Source organism: Falco naumanni, chromosome 4 (assembly GCF_017639655.2).
Source record: "Falco naumanni isolate bFalNau1 chromosome 4, bFalNau1.pat, whole genome shotgun sequence".
Taxonomy (NCBI): Eukaryota; Metazoa; Chordata; class Aves; order Falconiformes; family Falconidae; genus Falco; species Falco naumanni.
The window spans coordinates 34,730,868-34,748,595 of NC_054057.1; the positions used below are offsets into that span (position 1 = coordinate 34,730,868).

At 36.8% G+C, this 17,728-nt stretch overlaps 1 protein-coding gene across 1 annotated transcript in view; it reads left to right on the forward strand.

Moving 5' to 3' along the window:
• The window catches only part of COL28A1 (collagen type XXVIII alpha 1 chain), a 73,400-nt gene that overhangs the window by 14,198 nt on the left and 41,474 nt on the right, over positions 1 to 17,728 (forward strand). Inside the window, exons 12-17 of the mRNA XM_040592968.1 lie at positions 348 to 392; positions 2,970 to 3,023; positions 12,526 to 12,594; positions 14,095 to 14,163; positions 15,594 to 15,662; positions 16,589 to 16,657. Of these exons, the coding sequence (XP_040448902.1) occupies positions 348 to 392; positions 2,970 to 3,023; positions 12,526 to 12,594; positions 14,095 to 14,163; positions 15,594 to 15,662; positions 16,589 to 16,657 (375 nt within the window). The remainder of the gene's footprint in view (positions 1 to 347; positions 393 to 2,969; positions 3,024 to 12,525; positions 12,595 to 14,094; positions 14,164 to 15,593; positions 15,663 to 16,588; positions 16,658 to 17,728) is intronic.

Below are 17,728 nucleotides of genomic sequence, written 5' to 3' on the forward strand. Positions count from 1 at the left end.
TATAAGCACTGCAGCATTTTTTTAAGAATTCTGTATCTAATGTACTTCTAGAAATCTATTTTAAAGACCTGTAGCAAAGAGCAACTAGTTAATCAAATAGCTAAGATGTTAAGTAGCCATTCACAATGCTTGTTTTATATGAAAAGTACTTCAACCAGATACTGAGGATGGAATGTAACAGGCAATTACTGAATACAGAATGAGAACAGCAGTACTCTGGAGAGAGAATAAACTCCCTAGAAAATGCTTGAACAGAGATATGAGTCATGATATGTACACTGCAGTTTTAAATACTTTAAAGCAGATAATAGCTGTTAATCTGATAACTGAATCTTATTTTTCCTCAGGGTTTGGAAGGCCCTTTTGGCCCTAGGGGACCTCGGGGACCTCAGGTAAGGGAACTAAAAGCTACCAAATAAAAAGAAAACACGTTATATTCTCTAAGTTTCTTCTACATACAACCTGTCAGCTCTGGGGAGAGCAACATATTTGGTGCACGAGGCACCAAGACAGCAGAGTCTGGCATATCTTTGTCTTTAATTTCTGTAATTAATGTCTGTAATTAATTTTCAAAGAAAAAAATCTTGGCTGCTGCTGGTGCTTAAAGCTACTCAGAGGTGTGTGGCCCACTTGGGCTCTCCAATGGCAGAGTTCTCCTCTTACCCTGAAGAGTATAATTATGACCTGTTATACCCCTACATGCTAAATTCCTCTTATATTACATGGCAGCATCCACCTTATCTTGGAAGTCTGTACACAGTCCTCCTGAAATATAAGGCAGCCAGAGAGACTGAAATTTATTGATGAGACTAAAATCTGCAGTAATTATTTAAAAACCTGAGAAATGAGTCAGAGAAAGCCTCAATGTTATTAGGAGCAGAGATTGTTACCACTCTCAGATCAGTGGTCATTTATTTGTTATCTGTGCAAAAGTCCAGCTTGTCCTCTTCTCTCTTTGCAGTTGCAGAAAAGGGTTATTGCTGTCTTTGTGTTTCTTACAACCTTTGCAATTTCCATTAAAAAATTGGTACCAGACATATAAAAATCGCTGCTGTGTGGAGTAGAGATCTCAAGAAGTTTTACCAGTCTCCTAGTAGATCCATAGGCGATGTGGAAAGATGACAGCCAGTGCTTGCCCACTCCACTATTGAGCCTGTTTCTGGGTTATATGAAAGAAAACATAATGGGGGCATGATAGGGTAACAGAAATTTGTTGCATGGTGTTAAGGTGTGAACATTTAGTCCTAAATGCCATTTTCAATGTTTTAAATTATATTTTTCTGCTTTCCTTTTGCTTGGCAATGGACATGCAATAATGCTACAAATGTATTAATTTATTGTTTTATGCTTTAGTAGTTCTGTCTTGTAAGCAATTGGTAAAGATTTGATCTATGCCCCAAAAGATGATGTTTATTCTTGTTTATTAAAAAATGGAAACATATGGAGTCTTAGAGATTTTTGGCCAATTTTTACAGGAATTAATGAGGCAAATCAGATCACCAGCATTTCCCTACATAAATTCAACTCACCATGCAATACATGTTCAGTTTTGCACACTCTGCAAAACAGCAACTGCTGTTGCAAGGCAAGCCATCTCTGAATTGTCGTGCAATGACATAACCTGGTTCTTTTAAGGCAAAATTAACTTCTTTTTTTTTCATATACAGCATCACTGCAATTACTCCTACATTGTTCCAGTTTTGAGCTTAATGTAACATATTGTTATATATTACAATGGTCTACATTCAGTTTAGGTTTGAAAGATTGATTACCAAAAAAAACCCCCTAATTGCTGGAAAACAGAAACAGATGAATGTACCACTATACCAGAGAACTAATCAATGGTTACAAGGATTTACTGTAGTTCTGAGCTATGAGAACAAAGTAATTACCACGGGAACCACAACCCACTTAATGACTAAAAGGAAGATAGTATGCAATGAGCTTGAGAATGATTTATCTTATGTATTTATATTAACAGAATATATTATGTATTTCTATTAGCACACCCTGCTTCAACCACATTACCATTTTACTGCTGGAACATTTGTCCATCTCACATCAAAATTGTAATTTTTTCCTCAGGAAAAATAGCTTATAAAGTTATAATAAACTGTAATTTTGTGGTATTATTTTTTTGATAGCTCATGATTATTTTTTTCTCCAGTCTCTTAAAAAACTTTATGAAACTTCCACTTCATTTTGATTATCAGCTCTGTTAGTGGCTGTTGCAACATTGATCAGTCTGACGCAACTGGGGAGCCCAGCAGATGCCAGTGGGATGTTCACTAACTCACAAGGCAGTGAATTGGAGGGTTCCAGTAAGAGTTAACATTTTAATGCCAGACTTGGGTGTAATCTATTAATCCTGTGATCTTACTGCTCTTCATAATTAATCAGACCTACCTTTTTCTGGTTTCTGTACCAGCCACTGTATTGGGGAAGGAATCTCCTCAAACTTTATAACTCCAGACAGAGTACCTTACCTACTCTGTCTTTTCCAAAGAGCCATTAATTATTTCCTTGTGTGAAGGGACACAATGGCTGTAGTAATGTCAGGGGAATTAAAATTAACCTCAGCTCATCATCAGAGAGAGACACAGGGGAAGTGATTTTTTCCAAATGGAGGTAAATAGGACAGGACAGCTTGCATTTTTTCATTTGGGCAGAAGAAAGAATATGAAAATGTGGCAAAGTGAGGAATAGGAGGAGAAAGAAACAGAAAGTTTCAGGTAAAACAGTTAAAATTCACATGGAGTAGTAAGATATCCTGTCTGCCGGCACTGGTTATTGGATATTAACAATATTTAATGTGTTGGGCACTTTCACAAGATATGATGCAGAAAATTCTTGTCCTTTAGAGCTTATCATTGTGCTGTGTTTTACTGTAGCCCATTCAGGCCAAATTTAAAAGAAACTTTACATGCATCTTCAAAGGCAACTCATTCTATACTTTGACTTTTGTGTAGGGTATCAGTGGACCTCCAGGTGAGCCAGGCCCAAAAGGTATTCAAGGAAGCAAGGTAAGATGTAGTTGTATATGTGTAGATGCTATTTATATAGGGAGAGAGGACGTAGAAACTCTGTGTAGAACCTTTATACTCTACTATACTTTTTCCTCAGTAGATTTTTGTTGGTGGCATCCTCTGCATGATGATAATGTACACCACTTGCTTGGTACACTATAGTGTCATCATACTACAAAGGCTTGGTATCATTGGCACATATAGCCGATTCTCCCGTCTGAGCGTCCAAGAGCATTTTGTAGGGCCACAATCGGGTGCTGCCAAGGACCTGCCTGGAGCCACAGCACTTAGGTTGGAATTTAGATCACCTTGAATATGTGTTTTGGCTTCTGCCATCACTTGGGAAGTTTTTTTCTAGAATATTTTTGACTAAAATGTCTTGTCTTTAAAGATTTTAAGTAATTCTACATGGTGGTTAAAATCCTTAGATTGAGTATTTAAAGTAGTTTTTAATTGCTTGTGTACTGTAAAAACTCAAGACAACTTTGAAATCAGTAGAGGTGTAAGGTTTGGTAAGGTATTTACCAATATAATACCAATTTATAAATAAAGGTATTTATATTTAAAATAGATCATTTAGAGTTAATGAACTACAACTGGTCAAGCAAAATCAGCTGGATAAAGTATCTGATTAATTTAGGCAGTCGTCTGGTTTGCAAAACTTTGGGAAATTGTTTCATGTGAATACAGTTGGCTTGCCCATGGGACAGTTATTAACATCATTGTTAGGTACAAAGAGCTCTTTCATGTATCAGTTTGAAAATGTAGGGTCTAATGACAAAGACTTTGTACCACAGGATTACTGATAGCCTGGTTAATACACTGCCATATCTAAGTTATACAGGGCAACTAAATTCACACAGAGCAGTTTGCCAAAGATGCAATATTTAAACACTTATGTTTGGTTTCTTAGGCAACAATTTCATTTGAAGATTCACAGAAATAGATTTAGATAATAGGAAATGTTTATGGTAAAAAGTTTGGAATACTGGCACCCATCATGATTTTCCTTTTCCTGGCAAAGGCTTTTTCATACTTTTTATTTCTTCAGCTTCTCAACAAAATGCCTGATGGGGAAAGCTGCTACAGAATATTTCAGAAGTGGGGGAAGAAAGAGGGTGGTGGGTCTGAAAGAAGCTATTCATACATGCGGTGGAAAAGTCATGCCTCTCTTTAATTTCAGCACAGCTCGTGACAGTAATATTTTATCTCTCATTTCACACTGATGAGTCTAAGATAGTAGTACCAGATATTTTTATTATACACTAAACCATATTTGTTGAGTGTTGTTTGTCCTCCTGTCAGTCTCTTCACACACTTTCATGTCTGTAAAATACATGCATCTCTCTCTAGAATTCATCTATGTTTATATAATATTTATGGTGTCTTGTTATACTTCAGCTGCAGATTTTTAGTATCAGTGAGAAAGTTAGTTCCCTCTTTTGTCGAGCTTCCAACTCTGCAACCTGCTGTTTAAAGTCTATACTCGAGGTTTTCCCAGGCTCAGACATCTCTCATAATAAGAATATTGCCAGACATATTTAACTAATACACTTAGATAACTACACTTGTAGAATATAGCAGAAACATATGTATGTTTAGAAGTTATCTCTTGTCCATACCTAACGCCATGGCTAACCTTTGGCATTTTGGAGCTTATTTGAGATAAGTGCAAAATTTTGTAATGATCAGTACAGATAATCAAAGGTTGTTTACAGCTTAATAAACACCCATTCAGCTAGTAAAGGTCAAGGCCTTTTTTGGTTCAGACACATAGCAGTCTTTCCAATATCTTTTGTCCTTACAGAAGAATTATTCAATTGCTCTTTTAAAATTAGTTTTCATGGCACATAATACAATATCTCTGAAAAGTGGCAGTTATTTATAACTGCCTTGGATAAAATAAATGTCTAATCTTAGTCCAGTTTCTTTGCTAATGTGGCCTTTCCATGCTAATACTTTCTGCTTTTTGACCTAACTAGTGACTTTACCCTGGTATAGCAGAGCTAAAGGCAGTTACATGGCATTAGTATAAATGTGACATAACACAGAACACCACCACTGAATCCTTTTATTCATTGTTTTTGGGCCATGTTGAGGTTTGAAAGAGGAGATTCAATTTCTCAAAATGTAAACTCCAGATCAAGCTCAGCCTACAGATGTTTTGGGTCTCATTTGTGAAGTCTACAGTTCACTCGTATATCTGGCCAGCTCAGTCCATCTCACACCTCTGTAAGGCAGTGCCATACCCATTCTCTGTCTTTGCAGTCGTAGGCAGCAGACACAGCGAGAGGACAGCGTCATCTGTGTGCTGTCTGGCTGCACTGGCTCTGGCAACCACCAGCAGGAGAGGGTTGGTGGCATTGCAGCTTCAATTAATTTAGTTTGACTTGTCTGAAGCAAGGTAGCATGGAGTCCAGGAACATTGCCCAAAAAATTACTCAAATTTTCATACCTTCTCTCTTAAGCTGCTGGCTGGTCTGTCAGTGTGAAGTCTTACTGGCTGCACAGTACTCTGCTTCCATCCTTTTTCATAATACTGCCTTATCATATTGCCAATAATGAGCTGAATCTCTCGGTCCCACTGCCTGCACTACCAGTCTTTCCACTGACTACGACAGGAACTCAGCCACCCTGTTTCCATGTAGACACCTAAGTTTAGGAGTGATCATACGGAGCTGAATCACATCCTTAAGTTCTTAAAGCCTTTCTGATGCACTTCACAGTCAGTCCTTTAATAACTAACTTAATAACCTCTTTAATATAAAAGCAAACTTTGTCCCTTTGCTTTCACCTTCTTTTCAAATCACATATGAGTATGTCGAACAGCCTGTATCCTGCACGGAATGCAGTTCAGTGTGGCATTAACTAAAACTAGCTTTTGCTATTAAGCAAACTTTAGAAAAAGTTTTCTCTATTTGCATTTCTGCAAAGTTATAACATCTCAAACATATCTAAATAATTTGATTACCTTACATACAAATCTTCTCCATAAAGAGGCTGAGGCATTTAAATGGCAAATTTGAACTCCACTGCTATATAAAAAGAGTACATTAACTCATCTTATATTATTACTAATTTACCTGATTAAGTATATTTCCATTTAACCAAATGCTGAACTTGCATGTTAACAGTAAACCTACAACACAGTATAAAACACAGTAAGTTTAAGAGAAAAACAGTAGAGTTTAACAGGACATTTCACTCAGACACAGTTAGGAGTTGGGAACTGGCTATTTCACTGTGTATCTCCTGTCTTCTGAAGCAATCATCTTGGTCCTGTTCCCCAAGCATGTCACGAGCAAAGGACCGGAATTACTCTGTTGGTTTTCTGTCCTACTGACTTTCTATAGCCTATTGGCAGTGTTTCAATAGAAAGATGATAATTTTAAAAAAGAAAAAGTATGTTTTTAAAACCAAATTCTACATTATTTTCTCTGCCTCACTAACTTAAAATACCAGGAAAAAATATCATTCATAGCTGTGCTTTATATTTTCTTAGACATTTGCTTCACTTTAAGTCATTCTTCAGCTTTATCAGCCATGACATATTATTTGCATTGTAACATAAAGCAAAAACTTGAATCAAAGTGTACCATAAACCTCATTCAGCTTTAAAACATGTAAAGAAAATTACAAAAATGCCATAGGAAAAATTTTGTAATTCTTTTATCACACAGAATTAATTAACTGAACTTGCAGAACAGCAATTTATAACCCTGGGTCTAAGGTACAGACGCTCAACTTTTGTCAAACTGCAGCTTATAGGAGCAAGGAACTCAGATGTGTTCCTTATCTCACTAAGAATGCAAGGGTGGCCCACAGTACAATTTTTCTGGCTGATACAACCATTTCCAAAAACGCAGAGGACACTATCTCACTAAGAGAAGGACTAGAAGTGCCAGAAACAGAAAGTTGGCAAAGAGAGGAACCATGACACTCTTGGTTCTGCTCTAGTAATATCCTTTATTCCTGCCTAGGTGGCCAGGGACTGGCTAGATGGCTTGTTAATAGGTGATTTGGGGATTAAATCAGTTTTGGTTGCTTTTGCTTGGTTTGCTTCTCAAAGACCGTGCTGAGTTACTACAGGAAGCCATGGGCTTTCAAAAGGGGACACAGGATGTAAAGCTAGTATGCTTTATTAATAGAAAGAAAATATTTACTTGCTCTGTAAATGTGATACATTCTATTGTAAGTAGTAGTGTCCAGAAACATTACCCTGTGAGAATTCCATCTCTTTTCCAGCATTCCTTGTAACCCGTTTCCTGCCATTTTCATACTTATGTTCTTCATATCTCTTGACTGCATTGGTTAATACAGTAAAATAACATCCAAACTGGCTACTGCGTATACTTTTGTTGGGTTTATTTATTATTACATATATTATGTGGTTATGTTCTCTTCAGAAGACAGCTTTGCCCTTCAACAGTAATAAAAAACAGGAAAAATGCAAATATTCTAACACAAAAGGACTTCATGCATCTTGGTTTCCTCTCTAAAAATGAAACAGAATCGCCATGATTTCTCTGGAAAACAGAGTTCTAAGAGGGAATATAATGCCTTTTATTTTGATCAAGCATATTTCTCAGCCCTAACGTTCTGCTGCTTGCATTTTTGCAAAGTTGAAGTACATTGTTGGGGTGAACAATGTAAAATGTGCACATCCACTTTCCCCTAGTATTCTTGGTGTTAGATAAAAAAATGAATTTTCAATATGCATGTATATTGATTTATTCAAAATAGTAGGCTTTATTTTGTGTCTGTCTCCATTAATTTATTAAAAACTCTTTAACTAAAATTTATTTTTAAAAAAATGAACAATATATTCTATACAATAGCACCAGTAAGTTTCCATAAGAGTGTTTATATTCAAGAGAATTTTGAAAATGTGTTTGTTAGTGAGGGGAATAATAGTGACTATTTGCAAATTTCAGTGAACAATTTACAAAGAGGATGATACAGTTACAGATTATAAACCGGGCAATAAAATCAGGAAATAGGCATGGCCTGTGCTCCACTCATAAAGAAGTGATGAACAGGGAGCGTACTTATGGTTATAATTTCAGAAGTGTCATTGGGTTTGTTTGTTTAAACTCTTAGACCAGCTACTAGAAATGAAGTACACGTTTCTAGAAACAATGCTGTATTCCTGAAAATACTGAAAACAACACATTCTTAAAAGCCACTGCTATAGTAAGAGCCTCTCTGGAAAAATTCATACGCATATTAAGATCCTGAATTCGAGTTTAAAGTTGTATGAACAGACGTGTATTCAGACTTTTAAGGAAACAGTTAAGTTTGAATGTGTGTATTCAAAACAGTTATTCCCATAAAGATATCTTGGGATAATTCTGTGAAAAATCCATCACTACATATTTTCCTGAAAATGTGTCCCAGAATGAACTGCTAAGGGGTGCTCCTTCTTCTCTGATGACTTATAAATTCTTTCCTTACTTATGTGGCAAGTTACATCTTTCCCAGGAGACTGAAAAATCCAGTTTCCCTGTAAAGAAGTGTAGTTCCTAGTATCTCAGCTAGCTTAGAAATACAAAATACCAATAACATCTATTAAAATATATCTACTTGCATTGTTGCTGCCAATGTTTACTTTAAAGATAAAATAATTATATTTGAAAGATTGCTTTTATTATAGCTTAATCATTATCACATTACAGACTGAAATACAGTGTCTTAGTGTTCCTCACAATATGTATGTGCTCTCTTAAAAGTAAAATTATTTATATTGGCACTAACTGATACTCACTATAACATGGCAAACTATTGTTGGGGTGGGTGGCGCGGGGTGAGCAGAGTGTTAAGTATGTTCCAAGCTTAAAATGGTACAGTTTTAATACATAAAAATATTAAGCTCAGATCAAGTGTAATCTTCCTTCCCATTGATCTAACTGATACTAGATGCCACCTGAAGGAAAATTCCAATAAGGAGAGAAAAAAAAGAACTTGAGCAGTGTGTTAGACAAAGAAGCTACATTGAAAAGCAGAGTTTTCCTTCTGTGTATCGAGATAATAATATTATTGCCAGCACTTTATGGTTTCAATAAATTCTGCATTATCTGTAACACCAAAACCATAAAAGATAAAAGCCAGGCTTACTAATAGCCATATGAAGTTTGAAATATACAATCTTTAAAATAGATTGAATAGTTTGAGTTTCCAAGTTTTGCATGTTGTGTGGTAGAAGGTGGGGTTTTTTTCTCCATTAATATTCAAGCATCCTCTGCTATCAGTGAGAAAGCATTCAACAGAACAAAATTTTCATACTACCCTACGTGTTTTTTAACATAGGGGCTGTTTGAGCTGCCTACACCAGTACTTACTACCGCAGCTGCTGCGAGGCTAATTACATGACACCAGTCACTGGGAAGAAAACTATGTAATGTTTTTATCATGGTTAAAAAAAGGAGCTTTTGGGAAAACATGAACTTAGTAGAACTCCCATCTGTATTCAAAGCCGTGCATATGTTAGCACAACTCTGTCATGTGGGTGAACTTGCGAAGGATCGAATGATTTGCAATAGGAAGCGTCCCTCAGAGTTACTGTCCTTGGGAAGTTCTTTCAGGGGCTGTCAGAAATAGATACGAAACAGAATGTCCATTTGGATGACAGGACAACAAATTTGGGAGATGCTTTCCAAACACAACAAAGTGGTTTGGTTTATTGTTTCAGCTGAGAGATGAGCCTGTATTTATCAAAGATTGTTTTTCAGAATGAAACAAGTTCCTACACCATTTCAGAGGTTTAGTTTTGACAAATGGAGACAACATGCTTAGTGGTGTTTGCTGTGCCCAGAGTAGCCTACTTACACATACTGGTGCTGCATGCTGCTGAATTATTATTATTTTTTATCTGATTTTTTAAAAATATATTTTCCACTTTGCGCATCTTTTGCATTCCTGCTGTGGGGCATGCTAATACCTTATGGCACAACAAGAGATCCCAGGCTGCCTTCTCCATAAAAGAAATGAGGACTGTGAATTTGAACAGCTAATATTTAGCATACTGCCTGGCCCCTTGGCAGCCTGTGCCTATTTCTTTCTTACTGAGGCACATCTTCCTCGAAGTGGGGAAGTCCATCTCTAACTAGACTGGTCTCCAGGCCCTGAAGCTGTATGGAGTTGTATCTGTTAACGTTGCTTGTGAAGTGGAGAGCTGTTGAAGTAAGAGTCAGTGGTGAGGTAAAAGGAGCCTGTAGGCTGAAAGGCAAAGCTTCCTGGCCACCAGGTTGGTGTGCTTGGCCTAACGTTCTTCCAAAACCCATGCTTTGTGCATCCAGACCAGCTTTGCAAGAAGCACAACTGTGGGTAAAAAGTGGCAGAAGGATCTGTCCTTTAGTGTCTATGCAGAGAAATTTGCTTGCAAAATTTTCTTCTGAAACCTTAATACCATTTTTTAACTTGTATAGCTGCCATGGGGATGATTTTGCCCTGGAAGCAGAGCACACCATGGGGCTGGGTGTGTGTAACTGCAGCACTGTGGCTTTGCTGATACCATTCTGCCAGTGTAATTCTACATAGAGTTGTACAGTCAGAAGCCGAATTGATGCTTAGATGTTTGTGACCCGTTGGCATGAATGAAATTCAGTAGGCTGAATTACTACTGTTGGAAATGAAATGGAGGCTTCTAAATTACTAAAACCCTTCCGAAAATGTTGCTTTTTGTATATATTATTTTCTAAAGAAATAGTATGAAACAATTCCTTACATATTTCTGCAACTTGTCTAAACAGAATCAGCCCCAAAAGCCCTGAAATTCAGCTAACTTAAAAACAGAGTTTGGAAGGAGAGTTAAAGAGGAGATAAGTGCAAGCTTCGACTGTATTATTCTTGGCCTTCCCTAAATTTCCTGCTGATGGGAAACAATTAATAACGATAATTTTTGATCAGCTGATTTTAAAAGGACAGTTTGTTCAATGCCAAATTAATCCCATGGAGGAACTGGAAGTCTAGAAGATGGACCGTTTGAGGACTTTTTGTTGTTGTTTGATCAGTTTCAAAACAAACACAGGAGGAAAACACCTAGGAACAAAAAGGGTCATTTTCTAATTGGCTTTATATCAACAAAAATCGCATTATTTATGATAATCTGGATATACATCAATTGTATTGTGACTCTGGTCCAAAGGCTTCATGAAAATATTATTAGGAAACCCAGGTCTGCCTAGGAATACAGTAAACTACTTTGCTATATTCTGTATTTTGGCAACAGCTACTCACACAAAGAATCCACATTAAAGCAATGTCAGTGCTGCTAGTACCCTATCAGTGTGCTATGTGGAGATACTTGTACTATTCTGCTAAGTTTTACCAGGTTTCTCTGATCCTTCTCTGCCTTTAAGACTTATTTCCTATTGATGCTGTATTAATTTATTAGATTATGAAGGCGTGCTATAAAATCTTCTATTTTGAATAAGCATTGAATTTCATAGCTGCTCTTCAGATCATCATGTTGTCCTGTAATGGAATGAATTTAAGACTGGGCATCAAGTTCCACTTTATTCTAGGTTTAAAGATGCAGTAGCAGCACTCCAAGTGTGTAGTTATCAGAAATTAAGCTTCAAGGATAACCTGTTCATTTACTTTCACTCTATATTCCCATTCTTGAAATTCATGCTTTGGCATATTACAAACAGGAAGATTTCTGGAGAAATACCTGTCTTGGAAGTAATTTTTTACACTTCCATTGACCTCTCAAGTGCATAAATCTTCATTGAAAAGTTTCAGAACTCAGCATATAGGATTTCTTGGTATATACAAAATGTCAACCCCCAAAATACAAATACCTCCCCAGAAAATAAACACATTTTTGTAAAAAGCCTGTTTAATAATTGTGTGACTGTGTTGACTTTGTTAGAAACATACATATTGGATGGTTGGATCTAGCTTTGAGCAGCCTGGTCTAGTGGCAGGTGTCCCTGCCCATGGCAGGAGGATAGGAACTAGATGATCTTTAAGATCCCTTCCAACCCAAACCACTCTATGATTCTATGATATTAAACACATAAGAGAATTAGGAGCTGCAGTCAAAGACAGCAGTAAGAACAACAGTTACGATACGCAGTTATGCTATGGGAAGAACTTTGGATGCAATGCTTAAAGCGTAAACACTGCTTAATTTTCAAATGCTCATTTTTTTAGCGAGAATAAAACTGAGGAAGCACCACATTATTGGATAAAGTCAGGACCAAAGATATGACAAAGAATAAATATATTTTTGATCTTTCCTGATGCATATAAAGAAATTGCTTTAGAATGTTATTATCTGTCCCAGCAACTTGTATGGCCAGGATATTAACTCTGCTCCTAATGTAAACATTTTTCTTTAAAACAGGTTTTGGGGTTTTTTTTAATTTGTTTGTTTGTTTTTACTTTAGAAACATATTTCTATAGCCCTAAATGATGCTGTGGAAAGACAGTGACAGAATTTGTTTAAGATTCTATTTGCATTAATAGTTTCTTTCCATTTTTTTTTTTCCTTTAGGGAGAGCAAGGCCCTTTAGGTCCCTATGGTCCTCCAGGACTCCCTGGTGTTGGAGAACCAGGACCCAAGGTACTCTCAGTAATATGTCTGTTAAAGTGCCAGCTATGGGCAGTCATGTTTTGAGTGAAACTTCTCACCTGCTGTTTTATAAAGTCAAACTCTTATCATCTAAATGTAAAACTGATACAGTATTGAGAGGGTTTTGTATTTGCATAGGATGGAGATAACAGACGTGCCTTTCCAGCAACTCTAATTTTTTGTTACGATCCCATTAATATAATAGAAGTCAGAAATAATGCCATTTAAATGGGGATTAAATATGTGAGATCATTTTCAAGCACTAGAAAATACTTGCACTACTGAGTAAACCATACTTCAAGGCATAGAAATACATCTCTGTTACTATGATACACAATCAAGTGACAGATTTGCCTTGTTATTTCTAGGGAACAGATATTCTTATAGGTTATAAAATTCTCTCTCTCATGCAGCAATCTTACCTTTTATTGCAAAAGACTAGAAGGTGGAATCCTGTCTTACTAATTTGGGAAAGTCATGTTGGCCTATGCTGGCCAGCCAGATCTCCTTTTGGAAAACTGGAAAAGCTCCACATAGGAAATATAACTACTTGGTTTATAAGAATTTTGTCAGAGACCTACAGCTCAGACTCAAAGAAATCTGAACTGGGCAGAACTAGATCTCACTCTAGTTCTTCTGGCTGCTAAGTCTTTGGTGTTGCTTTATGCCATTTTTTCCCCTATTTTTTGGAGCTAAGTGCCAGTGTCTAAAATACCTATGCTTTTTTGCTTTTACTACTCTAATTTGTATATTCCTTGAACTCCTGCATATTTTCTGTGCAGTGGGGCAGACCCTGGAACATAGAGAGGGATTATATAGCTCAGAAACTAGTAATTTGCCATGTAAAAGGAGCCACATTTGGGTCATTCCAAAAGGGAAAATAGTTTATGGGGAAGGAATGTCACTCCCAGTGTCTGTACTACTCTCAGGAGAGAGAAACATCTTCTGTGCTCTTATCCTTAAGCACATAGTCCTCAGTAAAATGGAAGAATTGTGAGATTGTGATACCTTGTGAAAAAGAAGTTACAGAAACTATGAAGTTCCTGGAGTTCCTATGCAATCCCATATTCCAGTGAAGCAGGCTTCAATTCAAGGGCCTAAATAGAGGCTGTGGTGAGGTTTCTTTGAGCCTGAGCATTCCTGCTTTGTGGTTGTGTTGTACTGCAACCAGTTTAGCCTGACTTCACTCCCTCATCCCCGTCATCTTCTCAGGTCCCACACTTTTAAGCAGTTACCCCAAAACAAAGTGTTAACACCCCTTTGCTATTTGCATGAGGGTTGGAATGTAATCTAGTCCTCCAAGTATTAATCAAAAGATACTTTCAAATGTTTCTGAATTGTTATTTATGCTTTTTTTTTACATCAGGAGATATCACACATTTGATTTCAGCCCTTTCTGGTGAATTCATTGTCATCTATATGTAAATGTTACACTTTTCAAAAGCATTGAGTTGAATTAGGATTGAATTTTCTAATATTCTTTTTCACAAGGGTGCTCCAGGTCGAGAAGGCAGAATTGGATTGACAGGACCTCCTGGAATTGGTGAGCCAGGATTACCTGTAAGTCAGTGATGTTGGAAGTCTGATGTATTGGAAGTAGAAATATAATAAAATAAGTCTTAATGAGTGTAATTGGTTGACAGCAGCTATATCGGCTACTGATTCCATAAACCACTTCGTACATGGTCTGGAGCAGCAGAACTGTGTTCAGCTATGCCAGCTCAGTATTGTGACAGTAATTCCATGTGGCTTGCCCAGGTAGGATAGTAAAGCCATGCCTAAACAAGTTTGGGGGAAATAAAAAATTGCTTTGTCTATGTGAGCAGGACTGCAGTATCCAGTTTTCTGAAATACGTGGAATTGTATGTAAATAGCTGTACCCCTAGTTGTCTGAGTTTAGGATAACCTTTTAAAATTGCCTAAAATCAGCTTTTAAGGAGATAAAAATTCAAGAGCTGAGACATTCCTCATGGCCTTTGTGTAATTTGGATTGCGTGAAAACCAAAGACCCATATCATATGCTTTTAATTATATCTTTATTTTCTGAATTACAGAACTTCACCAGGCTTTTTGTAACAATGAGTTAGTGCTCACTGGCTGCTTTTTCTTCCTAAAATGTATGGTTTTCTTGTGTATTTCATTAAAAATCTCTTTGAGTTTTTGGGGGTTTTTGAGAAGCCAAAAACGTGGATGGGTATTAGGTTCATTCTGATAGTATTTTTGAAAGTCACTTTGTGGTTCTAAAAGACTATTTTTTCTCCAAAAAAAATGTAGAAACATTTTGCTTAATTAAGATCATCCCTAAAAACTCTTTATTAGTTTTAAATAATGAAAGCTGAATCAGAAGGTATTACAAAGATAATTATTTCTATACTTATTTAAAACAAAATTGGCATTCTCTTATTATGTGTGTTTAACTTGCCATTTTGTATGAAAAACCTATGTTCAAATTAATTATTTTCATTATGAAAATCATGAAATTCTAGGGGCTAAATTTCACAATGGTAAATATATTTATTATAAATTAATCTATTTCATTTGAGTTTTAAGGGTACACTCTTTAGACATTAAGTAATTCACACTATGTCAACATTAGCTTATTCTTATTTAAATCATCCAATTAAGGATTGCTACGCTTAATTTTAATTGCCCGGGATCAGCCAGATGGTAGTTAGGGAGCATTTTTACTTACCAGTGTCATAAGAGTTGCGAGAACCTGTACTAGCAAGTTAGACAAAATGTCAATAAAAAATGGAATTGCTGATACAGTCTGAATATATTTTTCTTCATCAAAAGGGTGGTCAAGCATTGGAACAGGCTGCCCAGGGAATTGGTGAAGTCACCATCCCTGGAGGTATTTAAAAGACCACTTAGGGACATGGTTTAGTGGTGGACTTGGCAGTGCTAAGTTAACAGTTGGACTTGATCTTAAAAGTCTTTTCCATCCTGAACAGTTCTACAATTCTATGACTCTGATTCTTTTCTTACAGGGACCACGTGGCCCTGATGGTCTGCCAGGTGAGATAGGTCCTCCAGGACAGGGCATTCCAGGCCAGAAGGTAGTTTTATGGAAATTACTTTTTTTAATATTGTGGGCCAAATTTGCAGTAATGTCTAAGATATTTAAGATCACTGATCATTCCACTGGTATAAAATGTCAGCTGATGGATCTTGGTCTTCTGGATCACTGTGCTCTCTGAATATCCTTCTGAGTTCAGAAACTTTATCAAGATAGTTACAAAAAAGTTATGCAGTCCCTCTTACAGTAGTAAGTTAATGGTTCTTTTATTTATGTGTTTAATAAAATACCTTATTTTGATAGCATTAATGAGCTAATTTGTCTTCTGAGAAGATACTTACCTATTTTTGTTCTGTATTGGAAGAAAACATTCAGGAACTGTCTTCATTCTGTCTTACCATTTTGGGAAACTAAAAGATGGGTTGTATGAGTCTCTGTGGACAGTTGGCTCATTAAGGGCGCTTGCTCCATTAATATATGTGAACATTCCTTTTTTAAAAATAAGTACAAGCAAGCAAAGATTTATGATTAAATCACAACTGGGCTTCCCATCAAAATGTATCCCTCTTTTTTAGTGGCTTCAAGATTCTCTAGAGCCTTGAACTATTAAGTAAAGATTTTTCTTCCTTTTATGGAAAAGATGTTAGTTGCGTCCTTGCATCAGGTCCTGAACTGCTTTCTCTGACTAGTGAACACATTATCATAATTTCAAAATCTAGCTTCCTTCTTCATAGTATTTCACTTTTTCCTTTTGAAGTCCTGTGTCCAACAACACAGATGAAGCATGTTATGAATTGTAACTGAATTGATTTTTTCTAATACTGATAATTCCATTGACTGTTTTTCTTGTTCGTTTGTGAAGGAATGCTTTTCTCCTCATTATCCACATTGTGATGACCGGTTTGTCTAGGGTGGTGTTCTTTATAAATTCACAAATACAGTTATAAATCTGTTACATATTTCTAGGGTGAAAAAGGCCTCGATGGTGTAGTTGGTCCTCGTGGACCACCAGGTCCAGAAATTAAAGGTGACAAGGTAAGGCACGGAGTATTTTTCTAGTTATATCTATAGTTAAATTATATTTATGGTTAAATTAATGGTTAATTATTCACACAATATCTCAACAGTACAAAGGTATGTTTTACCTGGAATCCGAGGAACTATGCTACAGCTCCATAGGCTGCACTCATCTATGCAAGTAGCTGAGCCTGTTAATGTTAACTGGGAGCACTAAAGACTATTCTGCACAGCTGGGAGTATGAGGGAAGAAATTGACTTTTTTCATCCTGAATTTATTTCAGAAATACTGTATTTAAAATATTTTAAGTTTTATTTAAATATTTAAATATGTAAAAACCCCTTTGAGTCATCTAATCTGACGGACCTGGAACAGGCAAAAGAACTCTAGCTTTTGAAATTTATTAGCTTTTCGGTGCCCAGTCCCCCAAAGAGGGATTCAGAACAATTTGAATTCCCTTGGCCTGATGACGTTCCAACCTGTATCTTGTGCATCCCGAGTGTGGCTGATGCAACATGCCTGAATGTCCTGTAGAGCAGAGGCAGTGATTCTGGATCTTCCTTCTCATGATTTAGTGCCATAGCCCTCCTCCTGCTCCCCATTGTTTTCCTTCCCTCCTGTCCCCACAACTCCAGCTCTTCGCATTGCCCCACACAGCTTCAGTGAGAGGAGAGGACAGCACTCCATCCACAGACGTTGACAACTTAGTGAGCAGGGAGTGCTTTGCAGATGTGGGAAGTTTTAGCTTGAACTTACTCGTATCACTGTCCAGTCAAATGGCTCTCCAAAATCTTCAGAGCAACCTGGGTGGTGTGCTGTGATATGATTTGGCCTGTCTGTGAGGGAGATGCTTGCTTAGTAGCTGCCAGACCAGTTTGCTTGAGTCCTTAGTTAAAGGAAGATTGATTGTGCAGGAATGAGTCACCTTATTCCCATATCCATATAGGAAAAATGCAGCGATGGCCAGGACAATAAGTGTTTGCGACCATTTCAGTAAATAAGTGTTTCTGGCATAAGTGAAACTAATTATTTTTTGTTTTCTAGGGACTGGTGTCATACATCTTTGGCACTTTCATGTGTCTTTGAAT